At 40.2% G+C, this 23,530-nt stretch overlaps 1 protein-coding gene across 1 annotated transcript in view; it reads right to left on the reverse strand.

Annotated features, from left to right (window-relative positions):
• Positions 1–23,530, reverse strand: part of DAAM1 (dishevelled associated activator of morphogenesis 1) — a 180,017-nt gene that overhangs the window by 62,015 nt on the left and 94,472 nt on the right. The window contains exons 4-6 of the mRNA XM_082845513.1: positions 7,853–7,924; positions 2,415–2,509; positions 106–439 (exon numbers count right to left, since the gene is read on the reverse strand). Of these exons, the coding sequence (XP_082701639.1) occupies positions 106–439; positions 2,415–2,509; positions 7,853–7,924 (501 nt within the window). The remainder of the gene's footprint in view (positions 1–105; positions 440–2,414; positions 2,510–7,852; positions 7,925–23,530) is intronic.

A 23,530-nucleotide genomic window follows, 5' to 3' on the forward strand; every position in this document is an offset into this window, starting at 1 on the left:
GAATGCTCACCACAGGGGAAAATCTCAAGTTAACATTCCCCCTTCGGGGCCAGGAAAGGCACTGGTCTTAAGGCAGGAATGAAGAAGTGGCGAGGAAGCACCTACCTGAAAGCGGGTTCTCTCGCTGGCGTACTTCTGGTAGTGCAGCATGGCCTGCAGAACCTTCTTGTGGCCCCCGGGAACCAGGCACACAGCGCCCAAGATTTCCAGCACAGCCACCTTCGTCTTAATGTTCTCTGTGCTCAGACTCTGAGCAATTACATTAATACTCTCAGAATGAGCCAGGACGTGAGCCCGACCTTGAGAGTTGTTCATTAGCGCCTTTATACATCCAATGAGAGAGGTATGTATTCGAGACTCTGAGGTCTCGTAGTCCATGGTCTTTAGAAAGTTGAGAATACATGACAGGCCGTCCAAGTCAATGAATCGGGTTACAAACCTGTCACGAGGAGAAGGTTAAAATGTATCAGACTTAAGTCTTTTTGGAATATTTTAATAGCCCTTAACAGAAAAGTTTAGGGGGCTGGTGGGCAGGAGGAAGTAAGAAGATGCAGTTCCTAAAGTGCCCAAAGGCTCACACGAAGTCTTCTTAATTGGAGGCCTTCTCCTTGGCCCAGACCCAATGGTCAGGTCTAACCAGAAGTGTGAAAAAAATCTCCAATTGAGTTAAAAAGAACTTAACCGATATGAATAACCAATGAACAGATCTTATAACCACAGAAAACCAGGAACAAGAAGACACTCAGAATATTCACCTTAGGTTAAAGTCATCTGCTGATCCTGTGTTATGATAGCATCCAGTCCTCATGCACGTTTAAGTGTTGACCACTGACCCAGGCACGCCCCATACCAATGAAAAGTCAAAGACCATCCTTAAACTCCAGGATATTTACTTGCCAAACAAATGATAATCTATCTCCTTAGTTTTATAGCAAAAACCTTCTTTTGTATGGCATGCTATATGGAATCCCAATATATAAAACAAATAAAAGCAATACTTTATTACTGTACATTAATTTTTGGATATTTATAGCACTTATTTAACTGTAAAGTCAATCAATGAGAATAATTCACAATACACATCTGTAGGTTAAGCCTCTGAAAAGTTCAGAAGTAACATAACCTGTTGATGTGACTACTCCAGAAATTTCCAAACTTATTTAGCCTTGGATAACCATTAACATCTGAGAATGCAGAACACACATAGAGAGGGAAGCACTGATCTTGTTAGGATAGACTAGAAAACTTTTGATATACTACTGTATATGATTTTTGAGGAATCAGTACATTTTTTCCTAGCATTTTATAGTCAAATATAGGGAATTTTATTTCTCAGCTATTTCATCCAACCACATCACCCAGACCTAGCCAAGCTTCATTCGTAGCACTAGTGCTGATGAAATGCACCTGTAAGCACCCCCATATCCCACCAAACCTTAGAGGATTAATGGAAAATGAACGTGTGGGAGGCACACAGTAGAAGCTGATTGCTCATCCATTTCTTTTACAACCGTTTTATTGAGATGTAACTCACATGCCATAAAATTCATACTTTCAAATGTGTAATTCAGTGATTTTTAATATATTCACAGAGTTGTGCAACCATGGTCACTATCTGATTTTAGAACACTTTAATTATCCCCAAAAGACCATTTTCCTCTCTCCCTAACCCCAGGCAACCACTTATCTTTCTGTCTCTATGGATTGGCCTTTCCTGGATATTTCATATCAATGGAATCATACAATACGTGGTCCCTTGTGTCTGGCTTCTTTCGCTATGCATAAATATTTTCAAGGCTCATCCATGTTGTAGCATGTATCAGTCCTCCATTCCGTTTTAGGGTTGAAAAATATTCTGTTTTATGGATATGTTACATTTTATTTATCAATTGATCAGTTGATAGAATTTAGGTGTTTCCAATTTCTGGCTATTATAAATAATGCTAATATTCGCACACAAGGTTTTAGGGACGTGTTTTCATTTCCCTTGGGCTATATATCGAGAAGTAGAATTGTTGGCTCATACGGCAACACTATGTTTAATATTCTGCGGAAATGTCCAACTATTTTCCAAAATGGTTGCACCATTTTACATTCCCCCCAGCGATGAATGAGGGTTACAATCTCTCCACATCTGCACCAACACTTATTAGTTTCTGCCTTTTTGTATTTTAGCCACCTTCATGGATGTCTGCATATCTTTTAACCGAAGAAAAACAATTTATTGAATGTTCAATGATTAAAGTATTTCATCCATGGTTCAATTACATGTTTTTAATTTAAGACTTCCTCAAGAGTTTGGCTATTGCAGAAAAATAAAGAAGAAAGGAAGGGAAAAAACAAGGGGAGAAGAAAGTAGAAAAGCAGAAAAAGAAAAGAGACAAGTAGTACACGCTACCCAGTATAAAAATTACCTCATTGGTTTCGTCCTTAGTGCTGTCTTCAAACTCTCTATAGTTTTACTTCTCTCTTCTTCCTCTTCTTTCTCTAAAGCCAGCAGAGATTTTCTCTATGCAAAGAAAACTAAAGTTACTTCTTCAATTTTTGTTTTAATTATAGTACAAGTAAGACAAGCCCACAGATTACATGCTATCACTTTTAATACAAATAATCAATAATAATATGACCAAGATTTACTACAAGCCAAAATGTAGACCAAAAGCACCAAGAATTCCACAAATTCATTCTCTGTACTACAAGTTACTTCTTTGAATTTAAATAAAGTTTTAAGAAAATGTTGAGAAATCTTAGTAGAGATTAAGTTGTCCAAACACTTGTGTAACTATTCTATAACTACACTCTGATGAAGATATTACTATTTATTTGATAGAAAAGGGAAGATTAGACCTATAGTTAAATATAACAATCTGACAATTAAGTTAACATTATCACACTATCAAAGAGAGGCAGGCAGCAATCTTTCCATGCTATCTCTTCCATTTCTCAGTCAAAAAGTGTAATCTTAAAAAAAAAAAGTGTAATTTTTTACATTTTTTGTTACATCCAATTATTTTTTAAGAGGAACGATTAAATTGGATCTGATACAAAGATAGACAATTCCTTTGGAGTAAATGCTTAAGTTTTAGAAATGATTAAGGTTCATAGACTTGTTAAAAAGTCTTTTCCATTCCTTTTATGCCATGATCACCTAAATGTACTGAAAGTATCGCCCAGTCTTATGGCCCCAGCTGCTTCTACCCCACGGAACCACAGGTCCCTTGCCTTCCTCCTACTCTTAACATGTGCTTGTCCAGTCTCAGTCTTTTTACTTGTTACCCATTCTGACAAAATGCATGGTTGGGAGACAGATTGGGGTACAGAAAAAAACATCTGGCTCTTATCCGCATGTCTCAATGGTCCAGTCTCTCCCTTTCTTTCAGGTCCACACATCATCAAGGGGTGACTTTACTTAATTTTTTTCAAGTTAACAGTACAAGCATTAAGTAACTAAATGCTAACAAAAGCCTAAATTTGACTTCACACTTAGGATGGTGAAGCCCAAAGCAAACATATATCAGTATCATTTATGGCAAGTGGAATAAAAATCAGTAAAGTCTTGTTTTGTAAACTTGAATTGTTTCTGCTAAAGCTGCCCTCTTGCTGGTGATGCGCCCGGACAGCTGTCACCAGAGGATGGTAGGGGAAGAGGCTGCATGCAGAAATAGCCAATGAATTTCTTCACAGCTCCGTGAGACCCATATCCTGGAAAATTGAGCCCAAATCCAGCCAAGTACATTTAATCTCCTGTGGCACAGCTGAACTCGTTCAGACTCTTGAGCAATCACTTTGAATCTGCAGCCCAGAATCAAGACTTTTATGAACATCACTTCTTGTTCCTAAGCTTAGTCACCCAAACCTCCCAAATTAAAACTACACACGTTTCTTATTGTGGTTCATTAATACTAAATAAAGATGCATATATTTATCCTTTTAACAATCTTGGAGAGGGTGTAACCTCCAAATAAAGGCAGACTACATTAAGATTCTTCCTAGCAGAGTTAGGAGATTTATGAAAAGTCAAGAAATTTAAATTGGAATTTCCTACCCCAATATAAGGACTATTACTTTCCTCTCAAAACAGAAGACAGTATACTCTTCTCTGTGTGTAGTACAATGAGAATTGAATCTAAGATTGTTTACTGTATTGAGAAAGTCGAGGTTACGGAGATGAACCTGACATTCTAACGTGACTTTTCGAAATAGAATAATTTATGTGGAGTCTCAAGTTTTCAAGCTTCCCATTTATGGAGAAGTCTAAATCTGCAGCTTTTCGACAGAAAAGCGGATCTGCCTACATTTCTGAAGACGGCTGCTAGGCCAGACATCCAGTATGCACCTTGCCATACACTGGACTGGCTTGTGGCGGCCTCCTTGGGTGCTCTATGCACTTACTAAATCCCTGTTCACATGAGGAGTGGGCAAAGGACGAAGTGCATCCTAGCAGAGGATCTTCCAGTCAAAGCTGCTAAGGTTTACACTGGAACATGCAGGGCCGAGAGAGATGCGCAAACCAGGCACAGAAATCATTCCTGGTATGGAGTCTGGAACTAAGTAAGCTCCTGTTTGAAATATCTCATTGGTGTGAAATCAATCAGCCAACCCGCTAAGCACACTGAACTTCACCTCACATCTTTGCTCCCTGAGACTGCACGCAGAAGCCACACACCAAGAAAGCCCAGGTCCCTCTGGAACACGCACTCTTTTGTTATATTGTTTTTCACTCGTTAAAAGCCAGCAGATCACTCAGGGGTCCTTTAAAGAACGAAGCATTCTTGTTATGAAGCTTCCGTAAAGTAACTGAACTTGTTCCACAAAGGGCTTCACAGACCAGTAAGCGCTGCGGTTCTCAACCTGGACGGCTTATCAGACTCTCCAGATGCTTGTCCCACCTCAGAAAAGCTGCGGGTGGAGGCGGGGGGGGGGGGGGGGGGGGGGTGGGGGGTGGGGGGGTGGGATTACCAGGCCTCTTTCACGTGCCAAAGGATTTAAAAAACTGAGTTAGTGAGAGGCAAACGGGAAAGGAGTCTCTGAGTTTAGACTGATAGGTTTAAATTCCAGCTCTACCACTTCCAAATGAGATGACCTTGGGCAAGGTAACCTTTCTCTGAGTCTCAGACTCCTTATCTATAAATAGCACTTAGAGGATAGGGTGCTTGTAAGGATTTAAAACAGCATGTAAAGTGACTGTTACATGAGGCACACTCAACAGCAGTAGCCGCTACTGATGCTGAAGACAGTGGATGATGAAACCGTGGATAAACCCCCCTTCGACAATTCCCAAAGCAGACAGCCAAAGAGCTTAGCTGCCAGGCCAGGAAAGGATTTGGAGGAGTCATGTGCCTTACCAGTCCCCAGGGATAATGTCTTAGGATTTCTGCTGTGTGCTGTCAGGAATTCTCCAGAGATTGGCTAGAACTATGGGAGGATGTGGTGGCCACAGAGAGGGTGAAAAAACCAGAAAACCCAGCATAGAGTTTCTGGTCTCATCAGGCCTTCCTTGCTCCTTTACAGATGCAAGAGTGGTGAGGCCTCATTATTTCATCATCTGTTGTAATGGCTTCTACCCTTAACCCTGGAACGATGCTGGCTCTGTCCTTCAAGCATTAGAAAGCTTTGTGAGGTGTTTAACCCATAAAGAAGAGCAAAGTGACAATTTAAGAGCCTGGAAATGATACTCTTAGAGAGGGCTTTCGATTAGGAAGCAAATATAATTAAAATGTAGATGACTCATGAATGTAGCAAAAGGTTGTCCAAGGAGCTAGATGAAGGAGAAGGGAGGCTCTTGAAGAAGTGTCACATACCAGCACATCACGCACCCTCTAGTGCAGGAAACGAGTCAGGCTGACTCCGGAAAAGGCATGGAGTAAGTCACTAAGGGACAAATTAACCTAACTGTCCCAAAATTTGAAGGAAGGAAAAATCCATATTATTTAGTACCTCTCCATTGATAGAAGTGAATTCATTAACAAAGGAGCAACTTCCCTTGTTAGACATCAAATAAGGCTGACTTAATTAGAAAGAGAGACAGCCTGCCTGACCACTTGTTTTTACCCTAACAGCCAAGAACAAGAATTCAGAAAATAGGGACTTCCCCGGTGGCGCAGAGGTTAAGAATCCGCCTGCCAATGCAGGGGACATGGGTTTGATCCCTGGTCTGGGAAGATCCCACGTGCCGCGGAGTAACTAAGCCTGTGCGCCACAACTATTGAGCCTGCGCTCTAGAGCCCACGAGCCACAACTACTGAAGCCCGCACTGCACAACTGCTGAAGACCGCATGCCTAGAGCCCACGCTCTGCAACAAGAGAAGCCACTGCAATGAGAAGCCCACGCACCACAACGAAGAGTAGCCCCCGCTCACCACAACTAGCGAAAGCCGGCGCACAGCAATGAAGACCCAACACAGCCAAAAATAAATAAATTTTTTAAAAAAATTCAGAAAATAACCTTTATGTGCAGGAATTGTAAATGACTCTATATTATAATTGCTTCGGCGGATGTAGAAAAATCCCTGATGGTTATCACAAGACTCATGTTCTGATAACATATTCATACAAATGCTGAGATCACTCTTTTCTCATCTTTGCTGTTGTGTAGAATGCCTGTTATAAGGACTTGGCGGTTATTTTCTGTTCTTTTCTGCTGTGCTTTTAGAGGAACCCTTGGGGCAAAAACTTATGCAGTTTCTTCTATAATTTATACAGCCCTGTTTACCATGGTGCTTATTATTCATCATGTGACAGCAGAAGAAGCATCTTCAAAGAAAAAGCTAGAAAAGAGGAAGTTACTAAAAGTCAAGGCCTCTGAAAATTTAGCAAAAGTGTGAATGATTTACATATAGTAGTCAGTTTTTAACTGTTGCAGCAGCAGCAAAATATTAGACAATCTAGAATGTTTGTTCTAAGTGATAAGAAATGAATTCTCCACAAGGGCTCTGTGGATGGCAGGAAAAGGAGAGGTAGAGAAAGTATTATGGAAGCTATCATCTGCTTGAATATAATAAACTCAAAGTTGAGCCCAACAGATTAACTCTTAAAATCGTGTGTCCACAGAGGCAAAGACTGCTCTCCTGTGAGCAGCCTCCAAGTTTTATCAATGTGAACAAGATTTAGGCTATTAAGGCTCGAATGTTGATGACATGTTTTCTGCTGTGTATTTTTGCTGGATCGACAGACGCCCCTAAGCAGCTCAAAACTCTGACATCACAGAGACATCTATGTGATCAGAATGAATTATTTTAGACACTGAGAATGCATTTTCATCAATTACTGAACCAAAAATCCACATACTGAAGATTTCCCAAGGATATCTCAGCATTATCATTATTACGCCTTTCCATTAAACCACGTATTCCATGAAATTTTTTCTTATTTGTACGAGTAAAAGAGTACCTTCGTACCCTGTAAGATCAAGAACCCAGGAACTAAGTCCTCCGTTTAAAAAAAAAAAAAGAAGGATGAGAACAGTGAAGGGATAGTTTCATTGCACTATTCTTAAATAGTATTAACTTTTAGAATGGTGCTGCCCTATCAAAGTTCCAAATGATTGGTAGGAACAATTGCAAGTTAAAGTTGAACAGAGGCCAGATTTATGATTACATTTCCTCTAATAACATTAAACTCACTTATATTTTAGTATGTGCTGATTTTATTTAAAACATACTGGAAAAAAATCACTTTGCCAAATACCACTCCTGCCTCCCCTTTCTCCCCAACACTGAGCGTTTGGAATAGAGTTTGGAAAGATAATGACATTTGGTGGTTCTTACTCAAGTGAATACTTATTGTGCAACTGTGCGCTTTGTACTAAACTTGCATTTTAAACTGTGAGTTGAAGAACAGAAAGGATACCTACAGCAGCCATGGAATTGAGCTGATCAATGTAGAATTCAGGCCAACTTGTTGCTCCCTTGTTTTCTTCCTGGTCCTAAAGAGAAAGAAAAAAAAAAAGTGATATACCACCAGATGTATATACACAACAGCCACAAGCACATCTGACTTCCAGAGCCTCTAGACAATGGCCCACACAAACCATTAGAAGACACTGAGATACAAGATATTTGTCTTTTAATGTTAGCTTTAAATCATCAGACTGTCCCCTTGATCAGGGTGGTCTTCCTGATCCAATTTCCACAGAGAGTGCTGAAGTCAGAATTAGGTGTGACAAAGGGGACATTTTCTGAACCAGCGTTCAAGGGGAGTTGACATGGGAACTTAGCCACACACGGTACGATGCTGTTTTCCTTCAGGGGCGCAATAACATTGGGAAGGGCTCTGTGTTTTTTGCAAGGACAAAGGATCTCTAGGTCCTGTGTCACACTGAGGATGGTATTGCTGCACTACACGTCTGGATGAAGTCCACAAAAGAGGAAAAACTGCCTTTAACCATGACCACAGGGGGATTCCCTGGTGGCGCAGTGGTTAAGAATCCGCCCACCAATGCAGGGGACACGCGTTCGAGCCCTGGTCCGGGAAGATCCCACATGCCGCAGAGCAACTAAGCCCATGTGCCACAACTACTGAGCCTGCACTCTAGAGCCCGCGAGCCACAACTACTGAGCCAGCGTGCTATAACTACTGAAGCCCACGTGCCTAGAGCCTGTGCTCCGCAACAAGAGAAGCCACCACAATGAGAAGCCTGTGTACCACAACGAAGAGTTGCCCCCGCTCGCCACAACTAGAGAAAGCCCGTGCACACCAACGAAGACCCAATGCAGCCAAAAATAAATAAATAAATAAATTTAAAAATGACCACTGGACTTGGCCAATTGTCAACTGGACTTTTTTCCATTAGTTTGTTCAGACTCCAGCAGACAGTAAAAATTTTGAAGAAAGGTCTCATTTGATGTGACCAAAAGTAGATGATACTAAAAAAAAAAAAAAAAAAAAAAAGTAGATGATACTGCTTCAGATGAGGAGGTAAAATAAAGCCCGACATTGGATGGAAGGTAACAGAAAGAACATACGTTAGTCCCAAGTCCAGCCCTCATGCCATGACAGCTTGTGAGTTTGAGAAAATGTAACATATCTGAACTGAAGAGACCTGAAACCCAAGGAATTCAGGGACCCATTCCTAAACCGCTCCAGTCAATCCTGCATCTTACAAACCAGGGTGACTTGAAGCCAGCACCAGAGCCCCCAGGGCTTCTGTGGATGGGCGCTCTGTGCCAGCCTGAGCTCACACCTCCCCCTCAAGTCAGGTGGCTGTGGCCTCTGCTCCATTGGAGCATTGAGTCCACTTGAAGATGGCATTGTGGTGGGAGATTTCCATGCATGTTTGCAAACCTGTGTGGCTCCAAGTCATTGTGTGACCAAACAAACTTGAAGGGGAAAATTTCAGCTCTTCTCTAGCTTCACATTCAGAGAACACCTTAGTATAATCGGCATCTCCTGTCCCCTTGGAGAAGAGCTGGGCCAGGTACACAGAGCTGCTACTGGACAATGAAGTAGTTACTACCTATTTACTGTGTCAGGATCCCCATCCTTGGGATACTGGCTTCAAGGTAGGGCTATTAATTTCAGTCCTACACTTTACCTAAAAGAAGAGAAACAAACTTTCTCTAAACAAATCTTTCTAGGCAGGTCTACTCTAGTGAGATAAAAGAAACAATTTCAAAACTATTCTTTAAGTAGCCAGGAAAAGGGGGCAAAGTAACTGTTGCTTACAGTGCCTTGAAAACTGGCAGTAACTGATATCTGAACTCAGGGAGTTGCATGAATTTCATCTGGAGACTGAACATCCCAGATGATGGGGACAAAGGCTAGAGCAGCAGCTTTGAAGTTGGACTGGATTACACTTCCATGGCTTTAAAAAGCTTAGGAAATCTGATGAGTTTTTAGAACAGCCCCTGATTATTATTTAACATGTTAATAAAATAGCTACAATGGTAGCGTAAATGCTGAACACGTCTCTCCTATAAAAATGGAGTATTAAAGTTTGCAAAACCCCATTGTTACCAATGTTTTCAGCAAGCCAAAACCCACAGTGAAATTCAAAGGTATTTGAACCTATAAAATGAAATAGAAGGTGGCAGATCTTTCTAGTCCCTCAATCTAGGGCAAATTTCCAAAATTACGACAAAATCACATCCCATGTCTGGGGTCCCATGAGAGCCTGCTGTAAGCTATTAAGTCCTGGTTACTGAAAAGAGATCATTTTAGAAGCTTAAGATTAGTATACAGAGAGAAATCTCTACACTCTGAAAATGCTTTTAAAATAATGTAAACAGATTAAGAGTAGATCTAGATACTGCAGTCAAAATAAGGGGAAGAAAGCTTCATCTTTATTTTACATGCCCCCAGTGCTGAGAAAATCAAATGAGCTAACATACGTGAAAGCGTCTTGTAAAAATACTAAGTGTTATCACTACATCCCTGAGGGCGGGATGTAATCCTCAGAGTTCTTCATTTTAGCAGTGCATTTCCCTGGCCCTTCTATACAGATGTGTGCTACAGTAGCCAAGAGAAGCTCATCCCTGTGAACCAAATCTCCCCCTCCTTTGTGTGGCTTCTGGAGTCTGCAGTGATACACAGACACAGGCCAGAAGGATCTGAACGCAATTGCCCTCCGAGGTCCCCGAAAGGGCACTGGACACAGAGACTTGCCAAGGGGGAGACTTTCTCCTAAAAAGTCCATGAAAGAGATCACTGATGGAAGGGTAACATGTATAATATTCCTGGAAGGGTGGGTCCTCTGTATTACTAACCTCAAACATGTATTATTCTTTGAGTCATCTGTCTTGGTTCTATTTACTTGTTCTAGAGAAACAAGTGGAAAATACACAAGCTTGTATAAACTGTACTACTGTAGTTGTAATAGAAGCAACTGTAATATCCAGCACATACAGAGCTTACCATGCATCAAACGCTGTTCTACTCACTGCGCTCTTCATTTAATTTACCCCGTGAGGTAGATGCTGTCATTATACTCATTTTACCGAAGAGGAAACAGAAGTAAAGGGAGGACAGATGTGTTGCTAAAGGTCATCCTGCTGGAAATTCAGAGGCAGTGGGAAAGAATCATGGCAACCTCTTTCCTAACATTAGACCTCAGGTTAACCACAAGCAATACACATTGAGTGCAAAGCTGGCTTTTCACTCTTCACCACTTCACTATAAGAGACTCAAACATGGTTAGCGGCCAAAAATGAGTTCACCTCTCCCTAAACCCTTAGTGCTACTTTTGCTACATTCAACATTTCTGAATATTATTCTAAGGCCTGATGTCTTACCCGGGCTACCTCTGAACCCTCTCTCTAGACTTTCTGTGGGAACTCTTCTGCCCCTCTATCAACACCTCATCTATCGTTGTAATGTGTGCATGCAGACAGCACTTAAGAAGCTTTTCCCTAACCTGTTCTCCCGTTCTGTTATACACCTCATGTTATCGGCTGTCTTCATGGGGATTTCTCAAGAGCCCCTGAAGATGAGCCCATAGCACTGACCAGCTGTGGACACTGAAATTGTAAACAGAACCCTCACTAAACCTTACACCTCTAACGCTACTTTTGGCTACCTATTTCAGTGATTCCATTAGAACTTTTCTCTGATAAGCAAGAATACTGCCTTCATTCTGTTCTTTTAAAAAGTTGCTTTTCCCCTCTCTTTTAAAACAGATTGTAGGTAACCCTTAAAGACACCTAGAGAAGGTTGTCCTATGGGAATACAAGTTCTAGCAATCACATTAAATGCTCTTTTCGTTCTACCTACAGAATGGATAATTCATATTAATACCTAGTTTTGTTTCTTCTTGAAATGTAATAAGCATTTAAGATATATGCCTATCTTTAGAGGATCTATTAGATTAATTAGAATTGAATTGATATAAACATTTTATGTTATTAAATTCTCCACTGATAACTGGGTTTTGAGAATATGTGCAAACATCACTTATATTCAGAGAGATGGTATGATGGAAAAATGACCAGATAGGCCATGCAAAGATGAGGTTCCAGAACTTACTTGTTGGTTTATTCAATCAGCGTCTCTTGCTAAGCTTGAATATCTTTGGGCCTTGTTTTTCTTCTGTTCAAAATAAGAGGTGAGACTAGACCATTTCTAAAGTCCCTACAAGCTCTAAGAGTCTACATGCCTCTACTAGTGAGATGCCATGGAAAACACAGTTTGTTACTATATTTAGTTTGAGGGCCCAATTTTTAAAATCAGTAATTTAAAAAAAAATTATGTTGTTCAGTGACTAAGTTACAAAACGCTTAACTTTCAACAGCTAATTCCTTGACAAGGTAATTAGAGGGGGAAAAAAACTCCTCAACGTTAATTATTTTATTATTTGTCTAATCCAGCTCATCCTGTTTTCTTAGTAGCTTGATAGTCATCAATAAGAGAGTATTCATGGACAAAATTTCCTGCTGGATGGGCACTTTGACACTGCCTTTGCTTTCAACCTGCACTGACTACAGCTTTAACGTCTTCTCTTGGTTTTCCACTTTGCTCCTACAATCTCAAACTCTGAAAAAACAACAAAACAAAACAACAAAACAAAAAAACTCTTTGCTAGTAAAGGGAACTTGTACAGTGCAAGGGACCTTCAAGAACATTGATTTTTTTTTTTTTTTGTCTTTTTAAATCAGGCTCTAATCAACCAACTCAATTAGAAGGTAAAGAAATACACAGTCTATTTCTAACCTCACTTCATTTCCGACTGGCACATTATTCACTCCATATCTCTGGTCAGTGGCTACTAAAAAAAAAATCCAAGAGATCCTCCCCCATTCTCTTTAAATGTTCGACAGTACATTTGTTTTTCTCAGCATCAGTCTGCCCAAAGGAATAAATTTTGCATTATTCATTTGTCTGCACTCTTTCTGAAGTAAGCATTCACAGCTATATCCCAGATTTCTGTCTCTCGCTTCACTATCCTCTCTCTTTCAATCCAAGCTGACTGTATTCCACTTCTTCTACCACCATCAACAGACAGCCATCTGAATCCTCAGCCACTCGCTACCTTAAGTGACTTCTAGGCAGGCAAGGTAAGTAACCTCTGCATGTGACTCAGTTTTAGTTTCCTTTTCTGTAAAAGGGGTGCCTACCTCATAGGGTCATTGTGAGGATTCAATAAGTTAATACAAGTAAATAAAGATCTGGGAACAGTACACACAGAAGTGCTCAATAAATGTTAGCTAGGATGATAATGATACTCTTTAAGGATCTCCAGCTATGGCTATTCTAAGTCCTTGTTACTAGGACTGAAAAAATTGGGGCAGTTTGGAGGTAAATTTTGTCAGTAATTGTTCACATTTAAAACACACACAGCCTTTGTCAGTCTACTTTCAGGAATTTAGCCCATGATTACACTTGCACAGTTACATATTACAAAGATCTGTTTCACTGCAGTGCTGTTTGAATTAGCATATAATAAAGTTAACAAGTATATGGAAAGGGGAATGGCTGAATAAACTACTTTGTAGCAGTAGCAAAGAATGAAGTAGAGTTGTGTAATGATACTAAAAATGACCAAGTATATTATGAAGGGAAAAAATGCTTTAAAATATTATTTTCCATCTATAGAAAAAATATGTACACTACAGACAAACATTTCTGGAAATAGATATAATAAAATTTAACAATGGCTACCCCCTGGGTAGCAGTAGGAAAAGTCTTTTACTTATAAACTTCTGTATGATTCAAACTGTCATTTTACTAAGAACATGCACTATTTTCACAATTAAAATAGAAGTAAGTTTGAAAGCATTACGTGTTCTGTTAGGACAAGAGCTCTGCTTTTTCTAATGTTCTGTGTGACGTGAGCAACATCAGGTCGAGACTCTGCAACATTTGCGGTGTTTCTGTTCTCTATCCCTGGGGCACCCCTCTGCTCCCTACAGCAAATTATTTTAAAACATTTCTCTAATTATCTCCTCTTACTGGATTTTCTATTTCTAAAACAGACTATTAACCCTAATATCAGCTGTTTATGCAGACAAAGAAATTGAACGATCTGGGCTAAGATGTATGTACCCAAAGCAGGCTAACACTTTCTAAAATTTCCACACTTACATATTTGTGTTGCAAACAATTTCTTGGTAGCAGCTGAAGTCTTTCAGTGACATAAGTGGGTCTCAAAGTGCAGTTTAAACATGAAGTCTTAATGTAAAGAATACTTCTTTTGAAATTACCACAGGGAAAATTTCCAATAGGATCAAGTAATAGTATGTACGACCTGGTACAGTTTTTCTTTAGTTTAAGATGCTCTTAGAAGGCCCAAAATAGGCTGTGAAAAGGTCAATCAATTGTAAAGGACACGTTCTGTGGTTTTTCACTAGACCACAAATCACAGGCAGAAGCAACATGCACTTGGCCAGCAAAGGCCATAAATATCCATTCAGTTACAAACCCATGAGGTTCTTAGATAATACTTGTTAGGAAGTAAAGACACACTATTTAACCATCTAGATTGGCTAAAAATCTTCTATAGCGATATATAATAGTACCATTAACTCAAAAACAGTAGAGACAAACTAAGGTTTAACTAAATGAATTTCAACAGCAGAAAGGTACTATTTCAGTATGATACAAAGTAAACTTCATTCTGATAATGTTCATTACAGGACAAAGGCAACTAAACACTAATAAAAACCTGTTCCCTTTTTAAAGAAGATTCTCGTAGAAAACATGTTAACTATGATCATATAGGCTCAAGAAATGCTACACCTTGTTAACGATCAAAATAGTCACCTGTTGCATTAAACTGTCATTCATATTCTGGATTTCATGGGTTCAGCCCCATATACTAATGAACACAACAGATGTTAAATAAATTCACTCTATACCTAGAATTTTTATAGAATACTAGGCAGAAAGGGCCAGACAGGTCAAAATATTTTATTCTATTAGGTATGTCTCCATGATGTGTGTGGCATCTAATAAATTCAAGTGAATGATAGGGAACAGATGACAATGTGGGTGAGACCAGGTCCAAGGAACAGGGAAGGAAGAACAGGTAGGATGGAAGATGGAAGAATATTTTGCAGAAGGCCTTGCTAATGACTTCTGCTAACTTTCCCTTCTAGCTCAATAGTAGTATAATTAGCATCTTCTTGAAAGATGGCCATGATGAAGTATGGTACAGCCAGCTTCTTCTGTAAAGGGCCTGATCATACGTATTTTCGGCTTTGTAGACCACAGTCTGTTGCAACTACTCAAGTTCAACTCTGCCCTTGTACAGCGTGAAAGCAGCTATAGATAACACTTAAAGAGTGAGCCCTGCCATGTTTCAGTAACACTTTATTTACAAAAACAGGTTATTGGCCAGATCTGACCCACGAGCCATAGTTTGCCAAACCCTGTGCTATATTAAGCTTGGCTCTCAAGAGAGCGGGAGTACATCAAAATTCTTAGTTGGTCACCAACTATTTTCCATGCTTTCTCCTCTCCTCGAAGCCACTCTATGTCCAACAGCCCCAATTAAAAGTTAGGATGAGCACATAAGTGTGTGGAACTTGCCCAGTAATGTGCATTTCTGCAAGAGAAGGAGCAGGACCTGCCATGCCTGAAAAGTGTACCTTCTTACCAAGCTTGCTGCTTCCTGAAATCTCACTTTTAAAAACAGCACAGAATCATTAGGTCCTTTAAATCCTGATATTTGCCTCCAACTCTTTCCCTCTTGTTCTTCATTCATTGGGAAGAGAAAACCTTGTAGGGTCCACAAACCTGAACTCTTGAGGCAGTAGCTTTACTCAGTCCTTCCAGCACTTACCTCTGACCCCTGGCAGTGGGCTGAAACTATATCCTATAACCGAAGTTTGCCAAAGGCAGGCAGTTGGTTTCAAAAAATACTTCCTATGTTGTCACATTTCAAGATAGTCATGTGGTTCCTGAGACTGCCAAGCCTGGTTACATTTTTTGGCCACTGCCACAATTACACATCCAATGCATCTGCTGCCCAAATCCGGTTGGGCCCACACAAGGACTGATTACAGAACAGCATCTTCTGCATCTGCCAGGAAATCCAACACCTCCTCCTAAGCCTAGAATGTCAGTCATTTTCTGAAAAGACTGGAGGGTGACTCGCGATAACAATGGCTTTCACATTTAGCATTTAGAATCACAGAAGAAGAGCAAACTTCCTTCCGCATTTTTCCTAATGCTACAAAACATCTGTATGTTTTTAAGGCAAGCCATCATGGAATTACATAGCTGGGTCTTTGACCCTAGAGACACCCTAGTTTGAGTTTCTCCTCACAGGGATCCCTTATAGAAGGTCACCGGCAGGTGATCGATCATATGTTCTCTGAAAGAAGGCTTCAAAGGTCCACAATTGTTTGGAACCAGCACTCTCACCGACTGTCAGAAAATTCACCTCATAACTGAATTGACAGATGTCTTCTTGTAACTTCAAGCACTTGTTGGCCTTAGTTTTGCCCTTGGGAACTACATGGAATAAGTCTAATTTCTCCTATGAACAATAACCCAGCAAATATAGAAATGATTTGAATAAAGCTATGATGTCCTCCCAAAGTCATCTCCTAACCAGGCCAAAAATTCTCCACTGACTGAATAGCAAATGTTTATCTTCCTCAATTCATAAATAAATCTCAAATTTTCCATAAGGTCATCACACCCACATGTCTACTACTTGAAAAAATAACCCCAATACATCCATCTGAATTGCTATGAAAGGGCTCTTCTCACATGCTTGTCGGTGATGTTCAACTCTACACGGTCTCTACTGAAAGGGCACTGGGAAGATATCCGACCAGAATGTCTCTCCAAGGGGAAACAGAACAAGGTCTTGCTTTCCTGATGGTCCACAAAAAATAACATTTATGATTTAGAATAAAAGATACATGAAACAGAGGTCAACATGGATAGTCCTTATTTTATCAAGCATACATATTTTTAAAAAGTTAGACATAAACTCAATAGTAAAATTGGGTTTCTTACTATAAGACTGAGGACACTTTATCTCTAAAACATAAATATAAGTTAACAGAAATGAAACAGAACCTAGGCTCACTAGCCGCCAGAAACTTTAGGGAAGTTTAGGCTCCTTTAGGGCACTGTTTTTCAGGTCTCTGCATTATACATCTGCCGTCCCTGTTCCCCGCCTGTACGTGCATCTCTTCAAACATCATAGGAGCTTCTTCCACGTATGAAGCCTGACACCTCTTCTGACCTCCTGAGCTCTGCTTCTTCCCCTTCTCTGGTGGATGCAGATACAAAGTTCAGTAAAACTGATATACAATGCATGTTTTCTCATAGAGGGCTTCCCACTATCAAACGATGTACTTGTTTAAAATTAGATAGAAGATCTCAGATTACTTAAAATAAGGTAGCCCCTCTATCAGTTCTCCCTGAGTTAAAATTCTGTACTGATAAAGGATAATTGTTTTTAAAGGTAAAATCGTGGCATGAACTCAGGTCAAAGATTTTGTTGAACTCATTAATAAATGAGAGAGAACCAGTAAGATGTTACAACAGGTTCAAAAGAAAATTCAAAGAGCAAAGATATGTATGAACATTGGTTTACAAATAGAGGCAAAACTGGTCAATACGGCAATAATCAATTGCATCAGACACAAGTTACTTCAGTGGACAAGAATCATTTGCGTTGCTATCAGTTTTTTTTAAACAATTTGCCGATTTGTTAAATAGCTCAAAGATAGTGAAAAGTGGAGATCACTCTGAAGAGTGCTACAGACAGAACATGCAGCAATTTTTTTCTGGCATTTCAATATAACTACAGTTTAGCAAAATAAAATATGTATGACTGGTTTATGACTGGTTGAAGTCCTGCCTGGTTGAAGAGGACGTAGTCTACAAAGGTGTTAAGGTGGAAGCCAAGCTGTATGACTAACACCTTGCAGACTCTCACACCTAAATTACACAAATGCTCAGGCTTGCCCAAAGCTTTTGCTGAAGAACACCTACCCTATCCTGACCACTTCACCTCAGTTCTACCTGTTTCCGTTGCCTTGTCTAGTCTGTGTGGCATGGTTTCTATTTGTGCAGCCACTGAGACTGTTCTACTCTATCCCCTTATACCCACAGATGCACCTGATCGTCTATCCTCCCCAGAAATTTGCTGGGCAAATAGCTGGAGTACTTCTAAGAGACTTCTTGTACTGCTCACCAAAAAAAGCAGTGAACTCAGTGAGTTTAGACCCTCTCCCCACCTCCCCTAACCCCACCCGCAGCCAGAAAGAAAACTACGCTTGACCGCTGTTCCCTTAAAAAAAAAAAAAAAAATCAGGCTTGTGCTACTTCTCGGCCAGCTATCACTTTGGTTCTCCCCAAAATCACCTACATCAGAAAAGCAAGAAAAGAGTGCCACTTTAAAGACATCTAGTCTCTCTGTGGGAATCCCAGCAATGAAACAAAGAGTAACAATGTGACTCTGAGAGTAAAGAAGCCAGCTACATTTCTTAAACAGCTCAGAGGCCCAGCCTGTTTCAACACCCTCTTCTTTCCTGAAAAAGCCTTGGCTGACTTTACAGAATTGAAATCTTAAAAGTCATATGCTACAGGATCCTGGGGGAAAATGCATTTCATGTGCTAATATAGTTAAGAAAATAGCCACAATCCTTACCTAGAACTAAAAGCTGAGACTTTACAGTCGACTTTCCAAACTACGAGACATTTATTTTATTTATTTTAATAAGTCACTTCTTTGGCAAAGCATTTCACGGCATGGAATATGACTGGAGCCTAAACATCTCAATCAGTGTAACTCCAACATCTGAAGCCAATTTTAGATGACAACTTCCCTTCATTTTCATGGCAAAGAAAAAGAAACAGGCCCCAATTATTATTTTCAGAAATGATACAAGCCCACATCCCCCTGTTGCCTATGACACAAAGGTGTGTAATGACATAAAACAAATTACTTCTATGTAGCTTGTTAAGAGTCAAGTCTTTGACCCATGTGTCATCTGGGAGTGCTACAGACTCAGGTACAATTTAGTCCAGCTGGTTGGTAAATTAACATGTTTGGACACACATCACTAAACCCTCACACAGTGTGGAAATCCAATCAGTGGTGTCAATGGCCTTTGTTGCCTCACATCTTGCTACCAGATTTGCTACCAGACCAGACTTTCAGAATGTTGTAAAGTGGGTTTTGATGTTCTGTAACCTGCTCTTGGGAAAACAATCAAAGTGTGTTTATGATTTGCAATATAATGTTTAACACGAGGCCATAAAGAGAGGACTTTGGAAAATAGTAATTAAACTATGAAGAGAATCAGGGGAAACAGTGAGCCCGTAAAGGCATATCCCATTCAGGGAAGCATTCTCAGGATGCCTGTGAAAAATACTATGGCAGGGTTAACTGTCCCCTAGAAGGAGAGTCATAACCATATTTCTGATTTTAAGCCATCGTTGGCTCTACAGAATACTACTGGATTAATGACAGCATTTTTGGCAAAAGAAAGAAAAAAGAAAAGCATCAGTTGGAAGATGTCACTGTCTTAGAAATGTCTAAATGTGAGAATGTGGGGGAGTACCTCTTAGAAACTGAGGAGATATAAACTGCTTTTCCTGACATACGGGGACAGATGAAAGGATGCCATCTTAAGACTGCTCCAGTCAAATGCTGTCCCATAGTGCACTGAAGAATAACAAGAGAATTTAAGACACTAATTTAAAGTTGGTATTCTTTGGTAGACTTTCTACTGTAACCCATTTCTAGTTCCACACATTACTTGGTTCCCAGAGTGTAAGGAATCTGGAGAATTCTGCATCGAAGTTATTAGTGGCACATTCTAACTTACACTGGAAGCTCAAAGCTTCTTCCTACTTCCCAAAAGGGAGAGGCTCTGAAATGCACCAACCGTAATGTGGATTCAATAACATTAGGTGTGCTAGAGCTATTAGTGAAAAGAATGAAATGAATATATATAGAAAAAACTCAGGAAAAGTGGCTTTTTTCCTTCTTTGATCTCTTACAAAGTGGATACTTCCTTCTACTGATGTCTTTCATAAACCTATCTCCTGGAGACGGTGAAGTCAGGCAGGCTTTTGGTGGTCTTTTTATGAAAGTAATTGCCATAGCATCTAGAGACTCTGAGAGAACCAGGGAGAGATGCAAAGGCAAGAAGCATGGAATGTGATACTTATGTACAACCATAATCTAGGCGCAAGAGTAGCCTTCAAGGGCAAAGGAGGGTAAATATCTGCTACAAATGCCACATTCTCCCACCATGTGTCAGGGAAGACAGTGCTATCCAATTACCACGCTATTTGTACTGAGATCCTTCATAACCTCCAAATGCTTCTCAGTGCTCCAGGCTTCAACCCCTAGTTGTTTAGAGTTAGTAATCAAGATAAATCTTTTTGCCATCTCTGCTTGGAGTTATTCATAGTGCACTCAATTAACCAGGGAAGGAAGCCACAGTCCAAAGGAAAACTGAAACAAAGGATGTGCGTTGGTCTGGAGTGTCTCATGAGCTACATATCCCTGGGCTGGTGATAACTGGAACAGGCAGCCAGTCCTGAATTCTCATATGTGAGCCATAGTGATACCCCTTTCCAGAGATATAGCGATAGCTGAGAACACTCATTTAATGTGCAGTTCTACACCTGCAGATTGCAGAATTTTGGAAATGCAATGGAGCTGTGCCTATGGGCTTCAACACACAGGCAAGGGGCTCAAAGGTCCTCACATAGTTGCATTTGGAACCTTGGTCCACAATAGCACTGTTGACAAGTACTCTATGGCAAAGACTGAGAGCTCCAAGATTGTCATGTACTCCAAACTCTGCAATCAACACCTGATGGAATCTGTCCTGTAGCCGAGCTGTCAAAACGAATCTGCTTAAGAATTAAGATTTGGAAGCCAAAGATAGCCGCTCTTCAGTAGCTGAGAACGACTGCCCTCCCAGGGCCTCCATTCAAACCCACAGCTCCAAGTCTCTTCCAGTGACTGGAGCCGAAGCAGGAGTGTTCTCCCCACAGTGGGGCACCGATGCAGGCATGAGTGACAGCTGTGGTGTGAAAGCTGTGGTGTCTGCTTCTCTAGCCCCCATTCCAGAGGGGAAAATAGAGCTCCACGGGACACACAACCCCCATACTCTCCATGACTCCGTATTAATTGGTTTGTCCAACTAAGATAACTTTCTGTGTCTCAGCTATATATTGCTTATTTATTTTTATTGTTCTTTGAAAGACTATAAGTGAATGTAAAACACAGGGTCACTCTCTTCCACCCTGATGTTCCCTAATTAGAGGGGGGGCTTCCCTGGTGGCGCAGTGGTTGAGAGTTCGCTTGCCGATGCAGGGGACGCAGGTTCGTGCCCCGGTCCTGGAAGATCCCGCATGCCACGGAGCGGCTGGGCCCGTGAGCCATGGCCACTGACCATGCGCGTCCGGAGCCTGTGCTCCGCAACGGGAGAGGCCACAACAGTGAGAGGCCCACGTACCGCAAAAAAAAAAAAAAAAGAGAGGTGGCATCCACACAGCAGATTCATGGAGGATGGACAGACAGTGAGTTACCCATCTCAGTTACTCAATATCTGAAGCAATCAAGGAGTACAAGAAAGGGGAGAGGCTTTCATAATTTGTATAAAGAGATGACTGAGATAAAGGCGCTCTGGTTAGAGGAGAAGAAAGAGACCAATTGTGTGCTTTTCCAGCCACCGCCAACATGCCTGTTTGTGCAGACGTGCCGATTCTGCACCTGCACTTTAGTCACCTACCAGGGAGGTGGCGGATACCTCAGAGGAACTTCCTGTGTTTGGTGATGGCATATATCAGTCAAAAGCTGGCTAAAGATGGAAACACAGTTTGCCTGGGTCTGGACCTGAGGGTGCAAAGAGGTCTAGAGGAGAGGAAGAGTGAACCACACACAGAGCAGTTTCCTTTGTAGTCAAACCAAATAAACATAATGCTGAGTGAATTGTCCATTTTTAGGTACTTGTAACATTTTGTACTTTGGTCCAGCTTTAAAGATATTTGAATGGAACGCTTTCATTTTCTAAACCTTGGGTTTTTCTTTTTTAAATGAAATGTTTACTTCCTATTCCAGGAATTTTTACTTTAGTTTGATGGGCTAAGGTATATGGGAGAAAACTGAAGAACTTTAATGACAGTGTCCTGTACCTGAAACATTCAAACTTACATAAAATGATTGATCAGGGCAACCCGACACTAGTTCCATCCCCTCAGACAATACCAAGCCCTCAGATGGTTGGCCACTAATTCACTGCAGGTATAAGCTATTACAACAATTGCTTTGGAGAGCAATTAAAGGTAAAAATGTTCAAACCAAATGACCCAGTAATTACATGTCGAGGTGCCTATCCTAGAGAAATTCCTGAACACATACACAAGGATGTTCACTGCAATTTTTTTAAAATAATGAAAACTTGGAAATAGACATTATCCAAAGGGGGGATAAAAATAATTAAACCGTGGCATGTTCATATAATGGAACATTATATCGTAGTTAAAATGAAGAGATACCATATATTGTCTATGAATATACACATTCAGAGTAAGATAATATATATATGGACAAAGAAAAAAACACATATCACTTTCAGAATAGAGGTCACCTTTCAGTTTCAACTATATTTATAATGTTTTATTTCTTAAAAATCCATGGTGAGTATGATAAAATGTTAGCATTTGTTAAATGTGGGTGTTTCTTACATTCTGTACTTTTTTGTGTACATAAAAACTCCACACACAGAAAAAGTAATCAACCAGGAAATACTAGTTTATTGCATGATTGAGTAGAAAGTTATCAGAAGTTTGTTAGTTTTCTTTTTTAGAAATTTTAGAGAATGCCAGTTTATTGGAACCCAGAATGTCCACTCTGGTAATTAGGTTTAAGACTCCTAACAATAGCAGCCACTGTGAAAAACAGCATGAAGGCTTCTCAAAAAACTAAAAAAAGAACTAACATAGGACCCAGCAATTCCACTCCTGGGTATATATCCAAAAAATCCAAAAACACTAATTTGAAAAGATACTTGCACCCCAATGTTCATAGTCACATTATTTACAATTGCTAAGATATGGAAGCAACCCAAGTGTCCTTCGACAGACGAATGGATAAAGAAGATGTGGTACATATACACAATGGAATACTACTCAGCCATAAAAAACAATGAAATTTTGCCATGTGCAGCAACATGAATGGACTTGGAGGGCATTATGCTAAGTGAAATAAGTCAGACAGAGAAGACAAATACTGTATGATATCACTTATACATGGAATCTAAAAAATACAACAAACTAGTGAATATAACAGAAAAGCAGCAGACTCACAGATAAAGAGAACAACTTAGTGGTTACCAGTGGGGAGAGGGGACAGATGGGGCAGGGGAGTAAGAGGTACAAACTACTAGGTATAAAATAAGCTACAAGGATATACTGTGCAACACAGGGAATATAGCCAATATTTTATAATAACTATAAATGGAGTATAATCTTTAAAAATTTTGAATCACTATATTGTATACCTGTAACTTCTGTAGTATCGTACATCAACTATACTTCAATAAAAAGACTCCTAACAATAACAGTATCTGCAACTGTGTTGAAACGTTCTTTTACTATTTCCTCAACACTG

This window comes from Leucopleurus acutus (assembly GCF_964270905.1).
Source record: "Leucopleurus acutus genome assembly, chromosome: 1".
Lineage (NCBI taxonomy): Eukaryota > Metazoa > Chordata > Mammalia > Artiodactyla > Delphinidae > Leucopleurus > Leucopleurus acutus.